This window comes from Pituophis catenifer, unplaced genomic scaffold (genome assembly GCF_029215685.1).
Source record: "Pituophis catenifer annectens isolate HBS135680 unplaced genomic scaffold, rPitCat1.0.hap2 SCAF_1, whole genome shotgun sequence".
In the NCBI taxonomy this organism is placed as follows: domain Eukaryota; kingdom Metazoa; phylum Chordata; class Lepidosauria; order Squamata; family Colubridae; genus Pituophis; species Pituophis catenifer.
Genome location: NW_027256881.1, coordinates 70,861,376 through 70,886,026, shown reverse-complemented (window position 1 = coordinate 70,886,026; position 24,651 = coordinate 70,861,376). Strand labels below are relative to the sequence as shown.

At 37.2% G+C, this 24,651-nt stretch overlaps 1 protein-coding gene across 1 annotated transcript; it reads left to right on the top strand.

The window, feature by feature from the left end:
* TSNAX (translin associated factor X) lies at window positions 1–18,094 on the top strand. The gene is made up of 6 exons (XM_070950899.1): window positions 1–134; window positions 3,181–3,282; window positions 3,761–3,875; window positions 4,204–4,334; window positions 14,574–14,698; window positions 16,386–18,094. The coding sequence occupies exons 1-6, from the start codon at window positions 119–121 to the stop codon at window positions 16,761–16,763; spliced, it is 867 nt and encodes a 288-aa protein (XP_070807000.1). The 5' UTR covers window positions 1–118; the 3' UTR covers window positions 16,764–18,094.
* The last annotated feature ends 6,557 nt before the right edge of the window (window positions 18,095–24,651 follow it).

Sequence of the window (24,651 nt, the reverse complement as noted above, 5' to 3'; positions counted from 1 at the left end):
TTGGAGCGAGGGACTATCGCCGAATCGCCGTTGACCGCGCGCGACAGCCGTTGGGTGCGCGTGCCGGTCGCCGAGGTCGAGTCTGACAGACGCGGATCGGGATCAGAGCGCGGACAAGATGAGCAGCAAAGAAGGTGGCGTGGGACAAGGGGAGGGGAGAGCCCCTCGTCCGAGGAGCAAAATGCAAGGGGCGCGGGGAAGGCCAGTGGCTGCCTTTCCTCACCTGGCTGCCTTTCCCAGGCCCTTTATTTAAACCCTGGGCTCTTCGTTTCAAATACGGGTAGTCCTCGATTTACGACCACAGTTGAGCCCGCCATTTCTGTTGCTAAGTGAGACGTCTGCGAAGTGATTTTTGCCCCCTTTTACGACCTTCCCTGCCGCAGTGGTTAAGTGAATCACTGCAATCGATAATTTAGTAACCTGGCAACCTTAACTTTGTTAAGTGAACCTGACTTCCTCGTTGACTTTGCATGCCAGAATGTTGGGGAAAAAGGTGATTACGTGACCTTGGGACACAGCGACGGTCGTAAACATGAACCAGTTGCCAAGCATCTGAAGTTTGCTCACATGATCATAGGGATGCTTCAAATGTTGTAACTGCGAAAAACGGTCATAAATCACTTTTTCAGTGCTGTTCTAACTTTGAACGGTCACTAAATGAACTGTTGTAAGTCAAGGACCACCTGAAATAGAATAACAGAGTTGGAAGGGAGGTCTTCTTGTCCAACCCCCAGCTCAAGCAGGAGTCCCTATACCATTAAGAATAAATGGCTGTACAGTATCTTCTTAAATATTAAAAACCTCCAGTACTGGGCCACCCACAATTTCTGGAGGCAAGTTGTTCCACCGATTGTTATCACTGTCAGGAAGCTTCTCTTTCGTTCTAGGTTGGATCTTTGATAAGTTTCCATCCGTTGCTTCTTGTCCTGCCCTCAGATACTTTGGAGAATAGGTTGTCCCCCTCTTGTTTATGACAGTTCCTCAGATATTGGAAAACTGTTATCATTGTCACCCCTGGTCCTTCTCTTTGTTAGACTATACATACCCACTTCCTGCAACCATTCATTTTAGCCTCCAGACCCTTTATCTTTGTTGCTCTTCTCTGTACTCTTTTCAAAGTCTCAACATCTTTTTTGTATCGTGGTGATCAGAACTGGACACAGTATTCCAAGTGTTGTCTTACAAGGCAGTATATAGCGATATTAAGACTTCACATGATCTTGATGCTTTTACTTTGTTGATGCAGCCTAAGACTGCATTGCCCTTTTTGCCAGCTAAGCACACTGCTGGCTCCTATTTAAGTGGTTGTCCACTAGGACTCCTAAATCCCTCTTGCAGTTACTGTTGTTGAGCTTAGTAGCACCTATTCTATACCTGTGTATTTGTTTTTCCTTGCTTATTGGTAAGTGTAAAACTTACTTTTCTTCCCACTGAATTGCATTTTGTTGAATAGAGCCAAATATTCAAGTCTGTCTTTCTGGATCTTTTGAGCCTATCTTCTAAAGTGTTGGCTATTCCCTCTAGCTTGGTGTCATCTGCAAATTTCATGAGTCCCCCTTCTATCCTCTCATGTAATTCATTCATGAAGATGATATGATAGTAGCAGTGTTCTAATATCTAAGGGGCTGCCATAAAGAAGAGATTCTCCAAAGCACCTGAGGGCAGGACAAGAAGCAATGGGTGGAAACTAATCAAGTATAGATTAGTTTCTATACTAATCTATGTAGAACTAAGGAAAAATTTCCTGACAGTTACAACAATCAGTGGAACAACTTGTTCCAGACGTTGTGGGTGCTCCAACACCGGAAGTTTTAAAGAAGAGATTGGACAACCATTTGTCTGAAATAGTAAAGGGTTTGCTGCTTGAGCAGGGGTTGGACTAGAAGGACCTCCAAGGTTTCTTCCAGCTCTGTTATTCTATTATGTTGAAGAGTACTGGGTCTAAGAAGAACATTGGTATACCTCACTGCATATTCCCTCCATGTATATGTAGTTTCATTATGGGATACATGTTGAGTGCAGTTTGCCAGCCAGTTACAGATCCATCTGATGGTGATGCTATCTATCCGACATTTCTTATCTTACCAAGAAGTAGGTTGTGGTCTACTTTGTCATATGCCTTACTGGAGTCCAAGTATATGATGTCCACAGCATTTTGCTGGTCCACTAATTTAGCCACCTTGTCAAAAATTGCAATAAGTTTTGTTTGGCACAATCTGTTTTTGATAAACCCATGTTGGCTTCTAATAATAGATTTGCTTTCTTCTGGGTGTTTGCAGTTCTATTGTTTGATTACCTATCCTATATGCTGGTATTTTGCCTTGGTTATGTGTCTCACTTTCCATTTTTTATATTTTCCCTTTTTGTCTTTCAGTTTAACTTTGCTGCATTTTCTTGCCTTCTGTAATCCTATTCTTGTTCTTCCTAATTTCTGTTCCTTGTATTTAATCCCCAGACAGAGTCTAGGCATCAGTAACAAGGGGAAAAAAAGCTTGTTGACCTTAAAATGAACACAACAAAATTTCCAAAGGTTGCTTTTTGGCAGGAAGCTCTTGTGCCTGTAACAAGTATGATGAAGCACATCATGTCTTGGAAGAGGCAGAAACCCACCATCTGAAATATTCTATTTATATGTACGGTCCAGGAGTTCACATGTCAGAGCATAGCATTGTTTTTGTAGCTTTTTATTTACACATAAATAATGTGTACTTCCCTAGAATGCAAATTTTAATAATTTTGTTTTAATGGTCATTTCGCTTAGAACATGTAGAAGTATTATCTGGAGAGAAACACACATTGTCCATGAAAGTAGGAAAACATGAAATGCAATTAATATTACATTACTTTTATGCTGATTCAGTCAATTGAATGTAATAAATTTTAAAACAGCTGACCTTTTGAAACAACCAAAATCAGCTGACTATGTTTCCTCATTCTTTTGAATGATAAGCTATATATGAAGTGCCATCGCCTTGTTTGGCAGTTAGTTCTCATCTTAAAAATACCATGAAATCAAAGTTTCCAGATCAGTAGACTGAATCCAGTATTCAGTACAAAATGATGAATGGAATTGTGGATAGTTTTCTAGTTTCCCAAATGCCTATGATATGGGCATTTCGGCTATGAAAAGTTGTGAACATTTTTTGAGAACTAATACTTTTTTCAATCTTACACAAACAGGTGGCTTCAGAAAAAGGAAACATGACAGTTTTCCACATGGTCATAGGAGGGAAGAGAAAGATAGCATCAATTTTTCTTCATCCATAATGACATCCTTCAAGAGTAAGTAATTTTAGATGCCTTAATTGTGGTTCATTTACGTATATATAAGAAGTGATGATATATCTGATTTCTCCATGCAATTCCTCTTAAGCTATGATAGAACCCATTCTGCATCATTTCTATAACAGTACGGTGTTTGAAGACATGGTTCCAGATGGTTTCTGTGTATTGATTGCTTCATATTATAAGTGATTACTTCCATAAAAATGGAGAATTGCACTACTTTTTTCTTTGATTTGTGTGAATTGGATACAATTCTTTAAAGGTTTAGGTCAGAATTTTTGCAGAAAGAATGAACTGTTTAACATTCTAAACAGTTAAGCTGTATTTAAACAAAGGTTAAAATGTATTTTAGTAGCTTTATGGGTTTCTCAGAATATGTGAAATCTGTTTTTGGACAGCTGTATATTTTGTAGAGTTTACATGTTCATATCTGTATTTCTAATATTGTTTCATATTTATTGATATTCATTTTCAGTGTTTCAACTGGAACTTGATACAAGACATGATAAATATGAAAGACTTGTGAAACTTAGTCGTGACATAACTATTGAAAGCAAAAGGACCATATTCCTACTTCATAGAATTACCAGGCAGGTATCTATGTTTGTCTTTCACATTTCCTAATATATACCATACCTTTCACTTTGCTCAGATATGCAAAAACAAAGGCATCCTGTAATAAGTAACATAAAGCAAAGAGTGAGGAATGGAGGGAAAAAATTTTAATTTTTTTTTGAATATATAAGTGACCAACATATATATTGAAGTTCTAGTGCTTGTAATAGTGTTTGAAAAGGATGAATGTGATAACTTTTAAAGCAAAATACAAAATGACCTGTGTATAGCATATATCATTGCTTCTTTGCTGATGTTTTAACAGCAGTCACTTTTTAATTTGATTGTATTCTGTAATCACAGTGCTTCCAATGTAGAAGAAATACTAACAGAATCTGAAGTCAAATTAGATCTTGTGAGACAGAAGATAAAACAAGTAGCACAAGAATTGATGGGAGAAGATATGCATCAGTACCATAGAGCTGTTTCTCCAGGTATGTGTGAGAAATAAAAAAAGCAAACAAAATTTGCAAAAGGGATAATTATGGATATTTTATCAGTCTTGATTTTATTACATTGGGCAACATATTGATGATGATTTTGATTCTATCACCCAGAGATAATGTTTGTTTCAATTCCATTAAAATATTTGGATATAGGAATTTATAACATTGATTTAGGGAGAGACTTTGCATTGTACAGAAATCAGTTGCAGTTGTTCTGGGCTAGCTAATTAGTGGGTTAAACCTTAATTTCTGTTGTACCTATTTCTATTATAAAGAATTCTACTATAAAATTCTACTTATTTTATAATATAATCAAAGAGATGCAAAAAAAATTCCCAGAATATTTATTTAATTATTTAAAAGACATATTTCTGTCCATCTTGTAAATCACAACTCTGGGTAACTCATAACAATAAAAACTACAACAGTAATAAAAAACCCCTCAAAGATAATAAACTAGGCACCTGTTCTATAATTTTTAGTCCAACAAATAATGAAATCCTTGGGCTCTACCTCCGTGCCTGGGGAGAAAACCAACCCTTTATGGTTTTTTGGAAACTAAATGTGTGAAAGCCTGCTAGATCTCAGACAGGAAGAGAGAGGCAGCTATGGAAAAGGGATGTTTCCTGAGTCCCACCAGATTTAAGAGATGAGACCTGGAGTGTCCCCAGACTAGCCTAATAGAGTGGGCAGATGGAATCAGGGTGAGCCCATTCCACAAATAACCTGGCTCATGCCATGCAGAGTTTTAAAAGTAATAAGCAAGAACTTGCATTGCACCTGGAAAGAAATCAGAAACCTTAACTCCATCTGACTAGGCTTGAGTTGGAGTTAGTTTCTCCTTATCTAGACTCTCACAGGACCTGGGTCAACACTAAAATAATGCTACCTTGGATAGAGAAAGGAAACTGGCATCAACAGCATACTGTACCTCACCCAGCGGTTTTATATAGATGTTAAAGAGGAACACAGCCCTGAGGTTGTGTTTTGCAGGAACCTAGGGTTTGACACCCCCCCCCCTCCAACACGGACTGGAACAAAAGAGCCTTGGTAGTACAGTGGTTTAAAGCACCCTGTTATTAAGACCAGCTGCCTGCAATTACTGCAGGTTCGAATTTCCCCAGGCTCAAGGTTGACTCAGCCTTCCATCCTTTCTAAGGTAGGTAAATTGAGGACCCAGTTGTGGAGGCAATATTTATTTATTTATTTATTTATTTATTTATTTATTTATTTATTTATTTATTTATTTATTTAATTTTTATACCGCCCCCTCTCCCGAAGGACTCAGGGCGGTGAACAGCCAGACTTAAAAACACACAATACAAACATTAAAATACATTAAAACAAAATTAAATTATCTTAGGCTTCTCCAATTTAAAACCCCGTTACCCATAAAATTCACCCAATTAAAAATTTTTTAACCCAGCCCGGCTTGCTGAAATAAAAAAGTCTTCAGGGCCCGGCGGAAGGTACGGAGGTCCGGGATTAGTCGTATCCCTGGGGGTAGCTCATTCCAGAGGGCGGGTGCCCCCACAGAGAAGGCTCTTCCCCGGGGGGTCGCCAGCCGACATTGCCTGACAGACGGCACCCTGAGGAGACCCTCTCTGTGGGAGCGTGTTGGCCGGTGGGAGGTTATCGGAGGCAGAAGGTGGTCTCGTAAATAACTGGGTCCTAAGCCATGGAGCGCTTTGAAGATGAGAACCAACACCTTGAAGCGCACTCGGAAGACCACCGGAAGCCAATGCAGCTCGCGCAGGAGAGGTGTCACGTGGGAGCGCCATGTCGCCCCCGTAAGTACCCACGCGGCCGCACTCTGCACCAGTTGGAGCCTCCGAGTGCTCCTCAAGGGGAGCCCCATGTAGAGAGCGTTGCAGTAGTCGAGGCGGGAAGTAACGAGGGCATGAGTGACCGTGCATAGGGAGTCCCAATCCAGAAAGGGGCGCAACTGGCGTATCAGGCGAACCTGATAGAAAGCCCCCCTGGCCACGGCCGTCAAATGTTCTTCTAAAGACAGCCGTGCGTCCAGGAGGACACCCAAGTTACGTGCCCTCTCCATGGGGGCCAATGTCTCGCCCCCAATAGTCAGCGACGGCACCAGCTGACTATATCGGGACGCCGGCAGCCACAGCCACTCAGTCTTGGAGGGATTGAGTCGGAGCCTGTTCCTCCCCATCCAGACCCGCACCGCCTCCAGGCACCGGGACATCACTTCAAGGGCATCGTTGGGGTGGTCTGGGGTGGAGATGTACAGCTGGGTGTCATCAGCGTACAGATGGCACTGCACCCCAAAACCACGGATGATCTCGCCCAGCGGCTTCACATAAATGTTGAACAGGAGAGGCGAGAGGACCGACCCTTGTGGCACCCCACAAACCAAGTGCCTTGAGGTCGACCTCTGCCCTCCAGCCAACACAGACTGCGACCGGTCGGAGAGATAGGAGGAGAACCACCGTAAAACAGTGCCTCCCACTCCCAACCCCTCCAACCGGCGCAGCATGATACCATGGTCGATGGTATCAAAAGCCGCTGAGAGGTCTAATAGGACCAGAACAGAGGAGCAACCTCTGTCCCGAGCCCTCCAGAGATCATCAACCAACGCGACCAATGCCGTTTCCATGCTGTACCCGGGCCTGAAGCCGGACTGGACTGGATAAGCTGACTTTGTATAAATATACAAAAGGATGAAGGCTATTGCTTAGCGCATTGTAAGCCGCCCTGAGTCTCCGGAGAAGGGCGGCATATAAATCAAATTAAAAAAAAAAAAAAGCCAAACAAATGAATTCTACAGTGTAAGGAATGTGGGATGCCTCAGGTGAGTGGGGAAGATCATGGGAGTACTGGTGCAGTCTACACATGAGTGCCTCTCTCTCTCAGGCTGAAAATCCTGCTTGAATTTTGGCAGGGAGGATTTTCAGTTCCTGAGTGGAGCCTCCCAGGGAGCTTCTTCCCCAAGGCCCCCTGCAATCCTTACCTGGGACTGTCCGCTTAATGACAGCCACTGGGACTGCCAGGATTGTGGTTGTTGAGCAAAGCAGTCCTGGCAGTCATATGACATCTCACTTAATGACCACTCCATGGGATTCTGGCCCCAATTGTGGTAGTTAAGGTGGTTCAACAGTACTCACCTATTTAATACTACAAAAGGAAACAGCTTCTCACAAATAAAAGCCAGGCCCACAATTCAATTTGGTATAGAATGACACAGCAATTATTTAAGTTTGCTTTATATTTTTAATTTTGCAAAAGACAGTAGATTAGAAATGGATTTAGCCAATTTCAAAAAAATCTAGTCAAATTTTAATGAAGTACCAGGACTACAACTTTTATACTTGGTGGAAAATGATATGGCTAGGTGTTATCAATATATAGCTTCTCACTATCTTTTACTAATTTAATGATACTATTAAATGTTAGCACTTTATAATGAAATTCTACAACATTCAATAAGCTCAGCATCAGGAGAAGGGTACCTTTTCTAAATTAAACTCTGTGAATGCTTCAGTAAGAAAGAATGCAATTATTTTAATTCTTGGAATTCTTACAAAGTACTGTATTTCTTCAAATATTTTTATAGGACTTGATGAATGGTTGTATAATTAGAACAATGAATAGACTCAGAAATATGGAAATAGCACCTCTATATCGTCTCAATAATTCCACAGAGAGCAAGATAATGGCATTCCACAGAAATTTTTAGAAAAGTAAATTTGGGAAAGCATACTAATTATCCAAACTACCAGAACTAAATGAGTCTGGAACTTAATTCCTTTGGTAAGCAGCAGAGTGCTTACAACAAATCCAAGAATTTTTAGGCAGGAGTTAAAAGATCACATTCTTAGGCAGTTTTTCACAAACCATCAGTAGAATCATTTCATGAAATGTGGAAGCATTTACTGTTTGGTGGTTTCATATGTAGCCTGAGCTCCAACATAAGGTTTTATCTAAATTGTAATCACAACTGTATCAAATAAGTCAGTATTGATGAATGAACCTCCAGAAGTTTAGGGACATAATTAATTTCTACTCTAAAGTTTGTAGATAGATTGTAGATTACTGCAGCCTTGCATAAGTCTCTGTGTGTACACTTATTACTGTGCCATCATACAAGATACAAGGCTTTTGCTGAGAGAAAGGGCACCTGGAGAAAAGAGAAATAACATGCCAGATGTCAACTAGAAGTAGCCAAGGAAGACCATAAACAAAAAGGAATAAGTAGATCAATTTTTATGTCTTCATTTTTTAAAAAATAAACAGATCACTAGGGAAAGAAAGGCCATTGAGGTATAAAAGTAAAAGCCACAAATAAAAAAATATAGGATTTGGAAGATGAAGCTTCAAAATATTTTAGGATGAAAGAGATTGTGAAGGAATATACTGACATTTAAAAAATAAAGTTTGTGCTTTAACATTTAGGACTAAGTAACTGCTGAAAGGAACTTGTTTTGCTATTATTCAATCCAGCTAAATAGCATGTGGTACCAGGTCCTAATATAGTTTCTGGTTTTCTACCATAGCCAATGAGCCCTTTACAGCTACTTCTCGATGAATAGCTTGCTTACTATCATATTTGAACATAAAATTATAAATCAGTCCCTTTCATCAGAGTTGTAACAAGTCATAGCAGAAAGACAAGTTTTCAATAAAATTAAAGTTGTTCCAACCAAGAATCTACGTTTTGAGGCAGTCTTAAATACCAGTATCTTTTGCAGTACTATGCCTCTAAATTAGGGGTCCTCAAACTTTTTAAACAGGGAGCCAATTCATGATCCCTCAGACTGTTGGGCTGGGTGGGCATGGCTAGGTGGTCATGTGACTATGTGGGCATGACTAGGTCATGTGGCTAGGTGGGCGTGGCCAATTTAACAGTCCGTTGAACAATGCACACAAATTAAACTTTAATTTTGTTTTGCCCTTTTTTTGGCTCTTTTCACTCCCACCTTAAAAGCGTTCTGCAGGCCAAAACCAGGACAAAACTGCTCCTTTTTTGGCCAAATCTGGCCGTTTTAGCCCGTTTTTGGGCTCCTTTCCCCCTCTCCACCTCCAGAAGCATTCTGTAGGCCAAAATTGTTGGGCTTACCTTTCAGTTCCAGTCCACAGGGCTCCCAAAGGCAAGTCCTGCGCTCTGCTGAAGGGTGGGCAAGGCAATGTGGGCGGGGCAATCTCGTGGTTCTGTGCGGGCCAGATTAATGGCTTCAGCGGGCCGCATGCGGCCCATGTGCCGCAGTTTGAGGACCCATGATCTAAATGCAGCTGAAACTAAGCAGCTTTAATTTGCTAGAATCTGTCCATGCAAAGTTTCAGCTGTTATCAGGATCCTTTCCCTGTAAGCGGCTGTTGCTTTGCTAGCTGCTGTCTTTTTCCTTTCTTTATGCATGTATTTCTAATTTCAGGTCAGTGATCTGCATTGTGCTTGGGAATGGAAATGCCGACATTTGGTCTTTCAGTGTGTTTAGTTCTTCAGGGTCTGAATTGTTAGGTTTATTACCTTGATCCTCTTCTGAGAAAGACCTTGTCTTGTGATGATGCTCTGGTTGCTTTCAGACATTTTAATTGTTTAGAAAAGACAAAGAGAATATTGAGAATCATATTAGTAGATAAGGATAAAGATCTCATTGTGAACAGATAGTGACATCCAAAGATTAGTCTTCCACAGTGTTTGAGTGGAGAGAAAAAGACCAGTCTTAAATAAAAAGTATTAAAAGAGATACTGTACAGAATTTTTTGGTTTAAGCATTCATTTGTTTTAATATTGCAATATGATACTGTTTTAATACTTAGTTTCTGTCAGTTGGGCTTGACTCTGGGTTCCTGTATGGATTGTTGTTCACTATTTTCTTATCTTTAGCCAGTATTTTTAAGTACTTGGTTTTATTTCTTCCATCTCCAATAGGTCATTTGCAAAAATCTTCTAGTGCAAATGATCACTTGATAATAGCAAAGAATAAGAGTTATTGTATGCTACCTAATGGTTGTGTGGACATTTGTACTGTGGCATATGTATGGCAGCCCAGTCAACACATAGAAGTGCCCATGCATGCTTACAGAGTAGTATCCTTAAACAGGCATAAATACAATATTTTATAAAGTTCAAGATATATATTTCAAAATCACCTTATCCTGTTGCTTTTACATTTCCTAGAATGTTTTTTGCTGGAGGCAGCAATGTAATATTTCAAATAAGTTTTTGAAATCATTCTTTCAAATTGTTCAAGGCGCAGAGTAGTCAAACTATACATGTTGTTGCTGAAATTATTTTGAGGGCCATCTGAAGCATTAAAAAGCTTCTATTTTGTACTGTTTGCAAGCAAAAGCTATTGCTTTTTTTGGAAAATAAGCATTTAAAAGTTTTGACTTCAGCGGTTTTAGCACTAATTTTTAATGAATAGCATTTGAACTTTTAATGGTCAGCAATCACAGCAAGATGATATTGTACTTCAGAAATGTATAATACAGTACCCATTTTATGGTATAGCACTCAAACTTTACATAATCAGAACAATTGTAGGACTTTTAGTGATATGCTGAGAAAAGGTACCTAAAGATCTTACTTTGTACATCCTAACTATCGTAAATTGATTGTATTGTATTGTTTTATTTTATTTAGATTTTATCAAAAATGATGTAACAATAAAGGTTAAAGAATTGAATAATCTATTTAATTGTTTTAATAGTTACAGTAGTGACTAACAAAAAAAATCTAACAAGAATATGCAAAGGTTGAATGTAATAATCATATATCTATAAATAGAAGTGCCATAAATACGATTCCTGGGAATATTGTTTGGCGTTGGTTGTTACGAAATGCTTTTTTTGGGGTTACTCCAAGCCACTGTTCTTTGACTTAAAGATAAAATAATTCTGGCAAAGCACTAAAGAAGTTCCACTTTTTCCCTCATTAAGATTAGTGCTAATGGCATGCAGAACATTTCCCCTAAGGATACTCATATGAGCTCAAATGCTGAGTATAGTACTAATAATTGAACAATAACAAAAATGATGACTGTTTTCTACACATTTCTTAAAGTACAGATTGTCCCAAGGGATAATTAAATAAGCAAACAAAGATACACTGAAATAACTAGTTAAAAAACAAAGGCAGACCAACTTTTGCACATTGTTATTGTTATCTTTTTGTGGTTACTTTTGAAGTATGTTTGCAATAAAAAAAATCTCTCTTTCCTCCTATGTAAAGGATACATATCCTTTGGAATATGTGAACAATTTGGCTTTAAAACTGAAATAGCGGTAGGCAAATGCAAGACTTATTTTGCACAGTAGTTGCTTTTGTTATTTTAATCGTATTACACTGGTTGAAAACTTAATTTAATTTAATAAAGGGAATTTCCATATACTTCAATTTAATGCCTTACATTAAAATAAGACTCTTCCTTAATATAAATATCCTCTATCATGAAACATTTGTGAATAAAGTGTGAAGATTATTATTTAGAGTTGAATTTTGTTTTTGGATATTCTATGCTTCTTTAGTTGGAAGTAAATCCTACCAAGATCAATAGAAACTTTGTTTTGTAGTAAGTATGCATATGATTTTACCTATATAGCCTTACATAAGTCTTCCATAATTCATCAAACACTATTATTATGCACCACGAACTATAAGAAGAACATAGTCTAAAAGTTGATACAGGGAGAACAGCAGAGGGAAATTGCCAATATAATTGAGCAGGACATTGCTTTGTCTGTTTGAATTAGAGAAGAACATAAAAATGGGATTTTATCAAGGTTTCATGAAAAGGAGTCGCACAGATGCTTTAATAAGCAACTCACATGATTAGAAAAGGAGAAAGAGCAGAAGACCTTTGAAAAGTCTTTTGTGGAGCTGAAGAAATAGAGATTTAGGCAAGGATATATTATGATAGAAGAGAAAAAGATGAGTGGCTTCTGAAAGTAAACATTGTTACATCATGAAGAAGTTTATGGAAGGGTATACTATTTATAGGGAGAATGATAAATAGCCCAGCCTGGATTAAGATCAGAGAATAGAGAAGAAATTATATAAATAGAAAAATTATCTTTTAAAGATTTTGTGGTGACTGTGACAAACATGGCAGGTGAATCTGGGTCTTTTTAACAAAACAAAACAAATCAGGATACAAGTTGCTTACATTAAGAAACACTCACTCTCCTGGTCACATGACCCAGAGCAGAGCTACTATAATGGGCTGGGGTGGGGGAATCCAGTCTGCTTTCCTTGCCCTGTTCTTTCTCAATCCAGCATAATATTGGAAATTGTGTAATCTGGATCAAGGCTTCTTCTGATTCCATCCTTAGGAGAACTCCCTGAAAACTAAACAAAACAGAATCAAAGTCTTTTGAGGGGCAGGGGAAGCTGGTAGAAGAAAGATTGAGTATTATAAAAAGGAGCTGAATCTAGCTAGGGCTTACAGAGCAAGAGACACAGTTGGGCAGCAGATTGGATTGTTGCCAGCTGCTCCACTCTAAATTCTCCTCCCCTTAGTCATATGATCAGAAGACCCTATTCTGTTTTCCAGTGCACACATACCAAACACAAAGATGTAAGCAGAACAAAATATAAATGCTTCCTACTCTGACTTTTCTAGTGGCATTGGAAAAATTCTAGAATCGTATTCTTCATGTTTTCCCTATTTGTTTATATGTTAATCTTATATTTTAAAAGAGAGATGGGGAGGGGGGAAGTTGGATAGTATAAAATGAACACATACTGATTCAATATATCTTAAAGGTATCTCCATTCTAAATCCTCATTGCTAAGGAACTGTACAAAAGCTGCCTTATAAACTACTCACTTTCCAGCAGTGAGATTCCTAAGTAATTTTTTTTCTTGGAAACAACCCAAAACTAAAAGCAGGAAGATGTTGTTGGATGAAATAGTGAAGTGGGATAGGGATTTTTTTTCCACCTTGGGGATTATTTGTGAAAGTAACGGATGTCCTTCCATTAAAACTACAATGTATTTAAAACATCCTTTTACCTGCTTAGCAAAACCACCTTTTGTCAAGGTCTTGGGTCATTTTAAATGTTATTCCAAGCTGCTTTTTGTGGAGGACTTCTGAAAGGCACGTATTTAATGTCAAACATTTATTGTAAGAAAGAGAGTTAAAATAAATTTCATTGTAATCTAGGGACTAATGTGCGTAGAATATGGATCAACTATTTTTCTTTTAATTACGGGAACAACTTGTAATGTTCATGCAACATCACTACCCATGAGCTGCACTGGTTTCCAGTAAGTGTATGTAATACAAGGTGCTGGTTACTACCTTTAACTTTATGCAAGGCATAGGACTTGCTCTCAAAGTATTGGCCTTCATTTGTCATTTAAACATTGCTGTCTTATGGGACCTGGGAAGCATGCCTTTTCAGTGGCTGCTCTTGGGCTCTAAAACATTCCCCTCCTCCCACACAATATATAATTGGCCCCAACCTTGCTGGCCCTTAAAAAGTGTTTCCCTCAGGAATTGGGGTCTAATTGAATAGAGCCCCATGTCCTCCTATTTATTTTTATCGTATACTGACCGAGTCACATTGTTTGATTTTGGTGGATACATAAATGTTTGAAACAAACACATCCTGTTTTTCTATTTTTAATTCAATGCAGTCATGACATATAGCATTACTTATTATCCAATGAATCCCTCACATTTTAAATTGTGTTTTATGTATAGATTATATCTTTAGAAAAATGCAAGGGCAACTATCAATGAGCATCTATCTACAAAATATAAAGTTTCAGATAATTAAATGTGTATTTATAAAAACAGACTGAATAAACTGAATTTTGTTATATTGTTTTTTAAGTTTCTAAGCTAAGAATTGAAGACCAGCATTTTTTTTCAAGAACTGAAAATACATGCAGTAATTTATGTTGAACATTTTTCCATAGATTAATTCTCCCCTTAATCTCATGATCTCTATGGTTGAGAATCTTTCAGTAACGTTGATTTTATTTCCAAGATACTTTACTATATTAGCTTGGATAGAGAGAAACAAACATTTGGATAGTATGCTTTTCCAAGAATCACTGCAGTAAAGGTTTTAAAATACTAATCATTGCAACTAAAATTGTCATATGCATAATCTAAAAAGAATCTCCAATGCATAACCTAAAAAAGTCTGCATCAGTCAAAAAGTGATTAAAAGCTGACATCCCTAAAATATCACTTAAGCTCTTTTACTGTGAATTCCTACAGGGTAATATATTTTACATATTTCCATGTCAACTAGGTCTTCAAGAGTATGTGGAAGCTGTTTCATTTCAGTATTTTATCAAAACCCGGTCATTAATTAGCTTAGAGGACATCAATAAACAACTGATATTTACAGAAGATAATAAAGAAGAAGAAAGGAAGGTACTATCATTTCTAAAAGTATATTGTAAAGAATTGATATAGAGGGTGGACAATATGCCAGTGATATGATCATGAAGTCTCCTTGTGTTCTCACTTCCTGCAAGTCGTCTTCTTTTGTCTCCCTTTTTCAGAGGTGGTTTGAAAATCCTCACTTTTTTCATTTGGGATCAGGGAAAAATGGAAGTTTGCATTTCTGTTATCAAAAACATCTTTTTATTTTGTCACTATTACTCTTAGCATAACCTTGGGCTGTTTTCCTTTAAAATACGACTGAGGAATAGAAGAATAGTAGCATTGGGAATATATTAGGAGCGTGCAGCTGATATTGTTGTCCAGTGACATATAGAATGAAGAAAAAGTTTATTTAGGGGAATATCTGTAGTATTGGAAGCCTGATCTGCAAGAATTTCTTTTTCTCAATTTAATTTTTTTTTTCCATTTGAAGGTTGGAATTATTTTTCCATTTACAAAATTGGCTTTTAAAAAAGCTTATAAGGCTATACTAGGGATACTATATCTGGACTCCAAAATTACAGGAAGCTTTAATTCTTGTCTGCCATCCCATTTTACTCTGGCTTTCCTCATCAGCCCTTATATGGACTCTCTAGCTTCCCATAGCTTGTGGCTTTCCACTAAGCAGCAGCCATGGAGTGCTAGGCTAGCCAGTAGCTGCTTGTCCTTTCCTCTGTTCAAAATGAGTACCATACTTCCATTACTTGTAGGTCTTGGCAGAAGGAGTTCTTAGCTTCTCATTTCTGTTCTAAAGGATTTTTTTAGCCCTTCACATTTGAGATTTCTAGTCAATCAGATCTTGCTGCTTAAAAACTGCAAATATTTCAATGTTTCTCAACCTTGGCCTTTAAGTTGTGGGGACTTCAACTTCCAGAATTTTCATTCTTCTTTAGCCTCTTCCTCTATTGGCTCATGTAAACTGCTTCCGTGAAATTGACAAATTGTTGAACTTCCATGTACCTAAGTGTCTGCCAGAGTGATCAGTTTCTTGAGATATGGGAATCTCATCCTCAGTTGATCCTTGGATAAAGAGTACATCTTGAGGATCTTTATAAATTTTATGGGTCTTTGTTGATTAAGGAATTATTTTTTTAGTTCAGTTCAAACTGTGAAAGCAAACAGCAATATATATTAGTTTATTACACAGTGATGATGATATATAGTGGTGGCAAAATATTGTTTTCAAAATAGAAATAGTGCAAAGTAGAAATAGAAGATACACAAACACACACACATACACACACACAGCTTCTCTTATTTAGAAACTGGCATCTTGCCAACTGAAGAGAATGAATATGAAGTTTCTATAAAAATTACTGCAATAATTCTTTCCTAGCTGAACTCCTATTTCTTACTGCTTGGCTAGCCATAATGTAAGACTTACCTGGTGTGGAGATGATTTTTCACGCCATGTAATTGTTGATGGCAAAGGAAATTTACTATGTAAAAAGATATTAATTTGCTATTACTATTATGCCACCCAAAATAGAGTTCACTTGGGACCAATGTAAAAGAGATGAAAATTACAAGTCTTCCAGAAGGGAAATCATCCATTAAAAAGTTCCAAAGCAAGCCCACCTTCTTTCTAAAATTGTTTTTGTTAATTTCCTGAACTGTTTTACAAATTGAACTTTCTCTCTGTGATAAACTGTTTTGTATTCTGTTGTATTACTAGCCATCTTCAGATTCTCCTAATAAGGAAAACAACACCTGGAACATAAAAGTGACACCTGTGGATTATCTTCTGGGAGTGGCTGATCTAACTGGAGAATTGATGCGGATGTGTATTAATAGTGTTGGCAATGGTGATATAGATACTCCATTTGAGCTGAGTCAGTTCCTGTGTCAGATTTATGATGGCTTTTCTTACATTGGTAACACTGGACCATATGAAGTTTCTAAGAAGCTCTATACTTTGAAACAGAGCTTAGCTAAAGTGGAGAATGCCTGTTACACACTGAAAGTCAGGGGTTCTGAGATACCAAAGCATATGCTAGCTGATGTGTTCTCCAGTAAAACAGAAATCATTGACCAAGAGGATGGACTTTCTTAAGCATACTGGGAACCTCACAACACACAAGATCAAGAACTACAGAATCAGAGCAAAGCCAAGCCCTGGATTTGCTTATCAGAAATCTTAGCCATATTCATGTTTTATGAATAGCTAAAGTAGAATATGTTGTATTCTAAAACAGTTATTGTGTAATGATTTAACATGCCCCCCCCCAAGCTTATCGCTCAGTGAAAATGTTGATTTTATACAGGGACCACTTCTTATATTCTCTACTTTAGTATTGTGGGCAAACTGCAGGTTACCTTAAACCAGGTACCAGTGAAGGACCATAGTCCATAATATACATGCAATATGATGACAATTTGCTTTGTTTCATTGTTGCTATTATTTAAGTGGTTAAAATCTTTGACTGTTCAGAATGTTCTGATGTTAAAATTTACATGTTTGTTTTTAAATGACTGAAGAGAAAGTTAATTGGATGGGAAAGAATCTAGGAAAAGCTAACAAGTTTAGCTTATATTATTCTTTGAATACTTTCATAGTATACCTTTTTATGTATCTTAATGTTGACTTTTAATAGGTAAGTTAATACTAACACCTTGCAAATTAAGCCAAGCAAAAGCAGATATCTTGTAAAGACTTTTAGCATAAATAGAATCAGTGGGTATACTCAGTTAAAGTATACCCTGTGGAAGGATTTGGAAGATAATGCTCGAGAAAATAAATAAGAAAAAATATGTGAAATATGGTTTAAAGCTGAAGTTGACAGAATTTGTAAATTATGTATCTGTCCTATGTATGTTTTTCAAAGGATTATGATATTGTTTTGTGTATTTAGTTAATCACTTGCTTCAGATTTTCGATTAGCCACTCCAGCTTAGACTTTAACTTCCTTTCTGTGAACAGAATAGAATTAAATTTATAGAACAGGCTTTCCTGCTTCCCTTTTCTCTGCGTAGCCCTGTATCTTTTGTAAATCTGTTCCTGAGAACAGGGAACTCTTGAGCATGGTGTGGAATAAATTATAAAAGGCCTGGTTGGTAGAAATTACTTGTACGAATGTAAGAATTCAGGATCCAAGTCATTGTGTTCTGTGGGAAATGTAAACATAAAAGTAGGTGAGGATCCAGGCTCTCTACTATACACAAACACATTGAATTTCCTACCACAGTTCTTCCATGTTTTTATATTGCTGATATTTAGCATGGTCTATTTTCAGATACATGATATAGTACAGCAGTATTTTGCCACCTTTTTAAGAATCACCAGATTTCTCATATGATAAAAATTTAGAAAGCAGTCTTTTCCTCCCATTATAAGCTTAACAATATTTCTGCATTTTTATATAATAAAGACATCTTGTAAAAGTATTAATTATTTGGCATTTTTTTTTTCTGACAAGATATTTTTTTCTTATCATACGTTAATGAAAGGAAACAATTTCTTCCGTGACACTTTTCAGTATGCCACATAGTAAACTTGTATGTAATTAATTTTTTTTGCACAAAAATTAAGATTTCTAATTGTAATATTGCTCTAAATGCTCATAATTTTGGGTCAGCTTGCTTTCAAGATGAAAGGTATTTGCAGTTCATTGCTTATTGAGTTTGCAATACATTATTTGGAGAGATCAAAAGAGAAACTTTTGTTTGATTTTTAATGGGTCAGAGGCATCCATGGTTCCTTCTTTAGCACTTACAAGATTCCCTGCTGAAGTTTTACCCCATCCCCAAAGGGATGGTGGCAGTAACACATTGCAAACAAAATGTCAGAACTTAGTATTTTTACAGATCCCATAAGCAATATCAGAAATGAAAATGAGGGTAGCTGCAGTCAGGTGCTTTGTTTTGAAATCTGCCATTTATCAGAAAAAAGACCAATAGTGTGCTGTGGAGAAAAATTCTGTTTTGGGGTCTAAAGGGTATAATGATCAATCGCTTTGTCAATTTGTTTTCTGGAAAACGTGTTTTGTGTCTTGATACATCTACCGTACTCAAACTTCCAAATTGCTCGCTGACTCAAAAGGTTGTTCTACTCAAGTATTAGGTTATCTGAAATACATTTACCTAGGCAATAGTTAGTTGTCTAGGCATAATTAACCATTGCTTTCCTGAATATGATGTTCTCTAGATGTGTTGCATTAAAAACTGATCAGTCACAGCTAACATAGCTAAAAACATGCCGGATTGATAGGTACTGCAATGTACTGTGTAGGAGCCATCAGATTGAGATTGATAGTCTAAAACCTATGTAGAAATTGGGAAATTCAAATTGTTATCTGAAGTGATAAGCAAACATTCTTTATGGAACGATGTGGTCTTTGGAAAAAGAAAAACAATTATATAGAATTACCTGTCTATGGAGATTCTCAGTCATCCAGGTCATGGTTGAACCTTTTGTTTTTCAAAAGGCAATTGGATTTTGTTTTTCCTTGAATATTTTTTGTTTCTCATCCTAGAAGCTGCTTCAGTTCTGACTGAAGAACTGAAGAAGCTTCTTGGATGAAAAGTGAAACATCTTCCAGGAAAAACAAAAGTCCAGATGACTTTTGAAGGATATAGGATTATCTGAAAAATTTGTTCCATATATATTACTTATGTTTGATTATTGCCTGCATAGTTGTAAAATATTCTTGGTCCTCTCCATTCAGGAGTTTCCATAATACAAGTTGATCACTCATTCAACTTTTCAGGAGTTTCCATAATACAAGTTGATCACTATTAGTAATAGCTATGGAAAAGCATCAAGCTTTCCTAGAAATACACCTGTGACATATGCCTACATCTAAGATAAAAATAATAGTTGAAAGAAAGTAGGTCTTTAAAAATATTTTTTGAAGTTCTTAATAAACATATAAAAGCTAAGTCAAACTAAACAAGAAGAAAATAGAACAATAAAAATGCAGAAGATGCAGGAAAAAGATACCAGAAAAAAAGATAACAAAAGTAATAATACGGGGCTTCAAACTTCCACACCAACCATAACAGTACCTTTTCACCCTTTTTTGAAGTTACAAATAATAAAAACCCCTCTCTATAGCTTTTTATCAATACACAATCCAAAAATCAGTTTTTCGGTCCTAATTCAGCAAAAAGTTCCTTAGGAGTTACTATGAATGTCAAACAAATGTTTTATCCTTGGTCAATTAGTCCAACTTCTTATTCCTCTTTGCATGATCTTGACATTGGCATTGCAAGATTTCATCTTTCATCACTCTTTGGTATTTAAAAGAAGTCTTCAGTACTTTCACCAACCTACTTTATAAATCCCATAAAGAGGCATACAAGATTTCTTTTTTATTCTTCCTCCCCCCCCCCAATTTAACTTTATTAGTTTATTGAAGTATAAAATACAAAGAAAAAAACATGAAAAAGTAAGAGAGGAAGGGAAAAGGAGTATAGTGTAACAGCAGAAGAAAAAGAAAAAGGCACCAACTTCCGATTCTCTTTGGCACAGTTGAAGGTAACATTACACAACTTTTTGCTTTTACACAACAGTATGTACAAGCCATTTCTATAACAAGCCTGTCAAGTTTACAAAAATAATCAAATTTTAACTTTTACCGGTTAAAGATGGATTTGCAACTGGTTGACAAACGGTACTCAACGAGTAGTCCTTAATGGGTCTAAGTCTACATGGAGAGCAGTAAGCAGTAGGGTGCCACAAGGTTCTGTCTTAGGCCCAGTACTCTTCAATATCTTCATAAACGACTTAGATGAGGGAATAGAAGGGGAACTCACCAAATTTGCAGATGATACTAAGCTGGGAGGAATAGCTAACACCCTAGAACAGTGATGGCTAACCTTTTTCCCATCACGTGCCAGGAACGGTGTGTGTGTGTGTGTGGGTGGGTGGGTGGTCACGCACGTGCGTGCCCAAACCCATAATTCTATGCGTCCTGCCCCACGCATGCATGCGCGACCACCACCCCGACTCCTGGCACGCGATGGCACAGTAGGCCCATTTTTTGCTCTCCCCATCCTCCAGAGCCTTTCTAGGAGTCTGGGGAGGGCAAAAATGGCCTCCCCCCCCGGAGGCCCTCCAGAGGCTGAAAATGGCCCGTTTGCCAACTTCCACTGGATCTGTTCACTTACCCACTACCTAGTCATAGATGAACATGGATTCTGCTTTCATCAGCCTTTGATCAAGCTCAACAGCAATCTTACAATTAGGATCCTTGGAAGAGCACACCCAGAAAAGAGTAAAAACAGATGTTTTTACTAAATGTATTGATTTTATATTTTATTTCATGTATCTAATTTAGAGACTGCCCATCTTATTTATAGAGTGACAATTTGCTAGATTTTATTTCACACTTACATGGCCAGTCAGTGTGAATTTGTGTCTTTAAACTGGTTGGCTGCAATTAATGGTCTAAATGGAGCCCATAATACTTTTTAAAAGGATGATTTGCAAAGGAAAAATGGCACAAGAGCTTTCCAGCTACATTAAACAAAAATAATGAAAGAGAAGTAAGATCCAGTCCTGATCACCACAGTCTCATTTATTTGGCCCTCCCTAGAAATATATATGTTCTAGAAATTTAAAATGCCTTTCAAATTTACATGACTGAGAATTTGGAAAAATGATACTGAAATCCCAAAACAATAAGTGGCAAAATGCCTATTTCTTAGCCTGCTTAAACCTGGGCTTGATCATATTGGCTTGGTTTTCGGCCAAAATCCAAGCATTGTTTAAACAGATGTTCCTTTGCACTATAAAATTCTATATTATTGGGAGCTGTTTCCTTTTAAGGAAACCAGTTGCTTTGAGCTACAAGAACATTTTTATTTTAGAAGTAGTGAGTTGAATGAAGCACTAGATTCTTTATAATCAGTGCAACTATAATCAGCTAAAACCCAAGCAACATGTCTCTTGTACAGCAACTACTGAAATTTAGGGGTTCTTTCTGAAAGTTATACAGGTTATCTGGAATTTCATGTCTATAAACAGAAGATGAAAAACAAAATCTGAGAAATGACAAGTGTTTCCAAATTATTCCTAGAAAATATATCCAGATCCACTCCAGTCACTTTTGACTATTTCTACATTTTACTAGTAGAACCTAGGAGATAGCTCCAAACATGGATAAATCATACTTGCTTTCTGTAGGCTATTTCCTATATGGATCATGGCAACTTCCAGAGATCAACAAATCTCTGAATTTTTTTTATGTAAAAAAAAAAAAATGACCGTTCTTGCTTTTAAAATTCTGCAGCTTTTTTGCAGACAGAAATCACAGTATCATGCTTTAAAGGTACTGTGAGGGTTCCTAATACAGTCCAATACTGACATCTTGTGGACAGTATGGTTTATCACTTCAAACTATTCTTATTTCAGCCTACCTGGGATTTTATTTTATGTTTTTGAAAGATTCCAGTAAATGTGCCAACTCCAATAATCAATTAAACAATCAATTATTGTTCAACAGTCCCAAACAAATTACAGGTAGTTGTTGTTTAATGATTGCCTTGTTTACCAACAGTTTGCAGTTACAATGGTGATGAAAAAGTAACTGTGACCAATCCTTACATTTACAACCTTTATAGATCTGTAAAGCAAAGGAAAGCAGAAGAAAGATCAAAAATACAGTTGTAGTTCCATTTAGTGACCACTTTGCTTAATGACTGAATTGCAATCCCAATGATAATTGCTAAATGGGGACAATGTTATTACCTTATTTATGGTAAATAATGGAGTTTTCTAATTAATGCTGAAGACTAATTGTCAAGGCCAATTCCTTCAAGCTACCACTTCCCTCTCATTTATGCAATGCAACTATAAAGCCCTGCCTACAGAGCTACAAAATTTATTATTTATTCATGATATTTCTGTACCATAGAAAATATCCATAAGCTATTAAAGCTACACATTTCAGTCAAATATGCCCAAATATATTGTATATTTCATACAAGAAATTTAAGCTTTCTGATACATCATTATTTTGATGCATGAGATATATTAGTATTTTGATGGAGTATATCCAGGGAGGAAAAGGGGACTATTTCCGGAAGCATCAGAAGTTCAAAAAGATTTACAATACTGCACAGGCTTGGTTGCTTCAGCTGCTACAACTTATTTTGCGCCCCACTACTAATGTACCATTTGTAACCCTAGATCTTTCAGCATATTTGTTGGGAAGTTGGTACAGTATCTTTGACCAGATCTAAGCCCCTTCTGATCTAAGATTGATGCACTGAAGCATTATATATAATATGGCTAATAATGTCTCAGCATGTTATATGCTACATAACCGTGGGTGGGAAATCTTCAATTAGAGTACAGTCTATGATTTTGTAGTAAGCCATAATAGAATCTGAAGCCTGTGTGACCCCAGACAATGACAATGTGCTTAACAAATCATGGCTTTGTATGATGTGTGAACTTAGCTTGCATGACAGCGAGCTTTTCATTTCTTCTTCATTTTGCCTTCCTCCTGCAGACAATATTGTTAGCAATTAATAATTGCAAATGAACACTACTGATATATAAAGGTGAGATCATTACAGCAATCTTACCCAGTCATTAGAAAACAATGTCCTGGTAAGAAACCAGTTATTGGCCACAATAGAATAAAATACTTCCAGCCTCTGCTGTGGTTTGCAGAATTAAGGCACCCGTTCGTTTCTAGCTAGCATTTGCAATGGGCATCTACAGGTCTGTTCCTCAGCAGGCTGTTGATCCAACTTGAGCATCTGATCAGTGGAGAACAGACTGGCGGTTTCCGGCTGCTAATGGCAACGGGAAGTCAGCAAGCTTGAGCTGTATTGCTGAGGAAGATGAGGAAGAGCCTTGCCCGTCTCAGCAATTCTACTCTAAATCCAGGGTTTCCTGCAACAGGAAACCAGCCATCTGGAAGTAGAATCACCAGAGGATTGGTGATTGGCTATATAGGTTTTTAGTTACTAAAACTGGTATTACTTGCCTAAGCTTTTTCATTGGTGGAACTTCTGAAACATGTGATCCCCAGAAACCCTTCTTCTGTTCAGCTCCATTGATTCCTCCCTCCTTCTAATTTCTTCCCCTTTTGATGCTTTCTGCATACCAACTTTGTTTCAAAATATCCTCTAATTTGCTAAGTTGCTGGTATCCTTAAGATTTATATTGACTGTTTCCCTATGACTATCATTAAGTGTTGTACCTTATGATTCTTGATGAATGTATCTTTTCTTTTATGTACACTGAGAGCGTATGCACCAAGACAAATTCCTTGTGTGTCCAATCACACTTGCCCAATAAAGAATTCTATTCTATTCTATTCTATTCTATTCTATTCTATTCTATTCTATTCTATTCTATTCTATTCTATTCTATTCTATTCTATTCTATTCATTCCAAGGCTGCAGTCAAGAGACATCAGAGAACATGTATCTTGATAATGGAACTGAACTGAGAAGAAGCTCTCACCAAGAGGGCTTTAGGATCCAAGCACTGTCTCACATTAGTTTGAGATGATGTTTCTGCATGCCATGCTAACCATAAGTGTGCGTGTCAGAACATATTATCAGTTCCTTTATGGTTGTGCATCATGTGAACACCAAGTAGCTGCCCTTTTGGTTGTTGATTTCCAACTGCAAGCTAACCAACCAAGATTTCAATATTGTCTACAATATTTTTTTGTTCCCGTAACTGCCTCAACAAGTCCTTATATTCACAATACGGATATAATAAAACTAAAGGCAAGACTCTAGACCCAAATAGTCCCCAGAAAACTTGGCAGAAATAGAGAATGCGTAACTATGTTCATGTAACGGCAGTCTTACATAACTACTGACAGAATGTTTGTGGAGTATTTTAGAATATTTTGTATCACTAAACAAAGGCTGAACACTTCTTATAGAATCTCTAGTTCCCTCAAAATCCCGTAACAAACTTCACAGTCACACCCATTTCTGCTTTTCTCAGAAATATTTAGATCAGGGTTTTT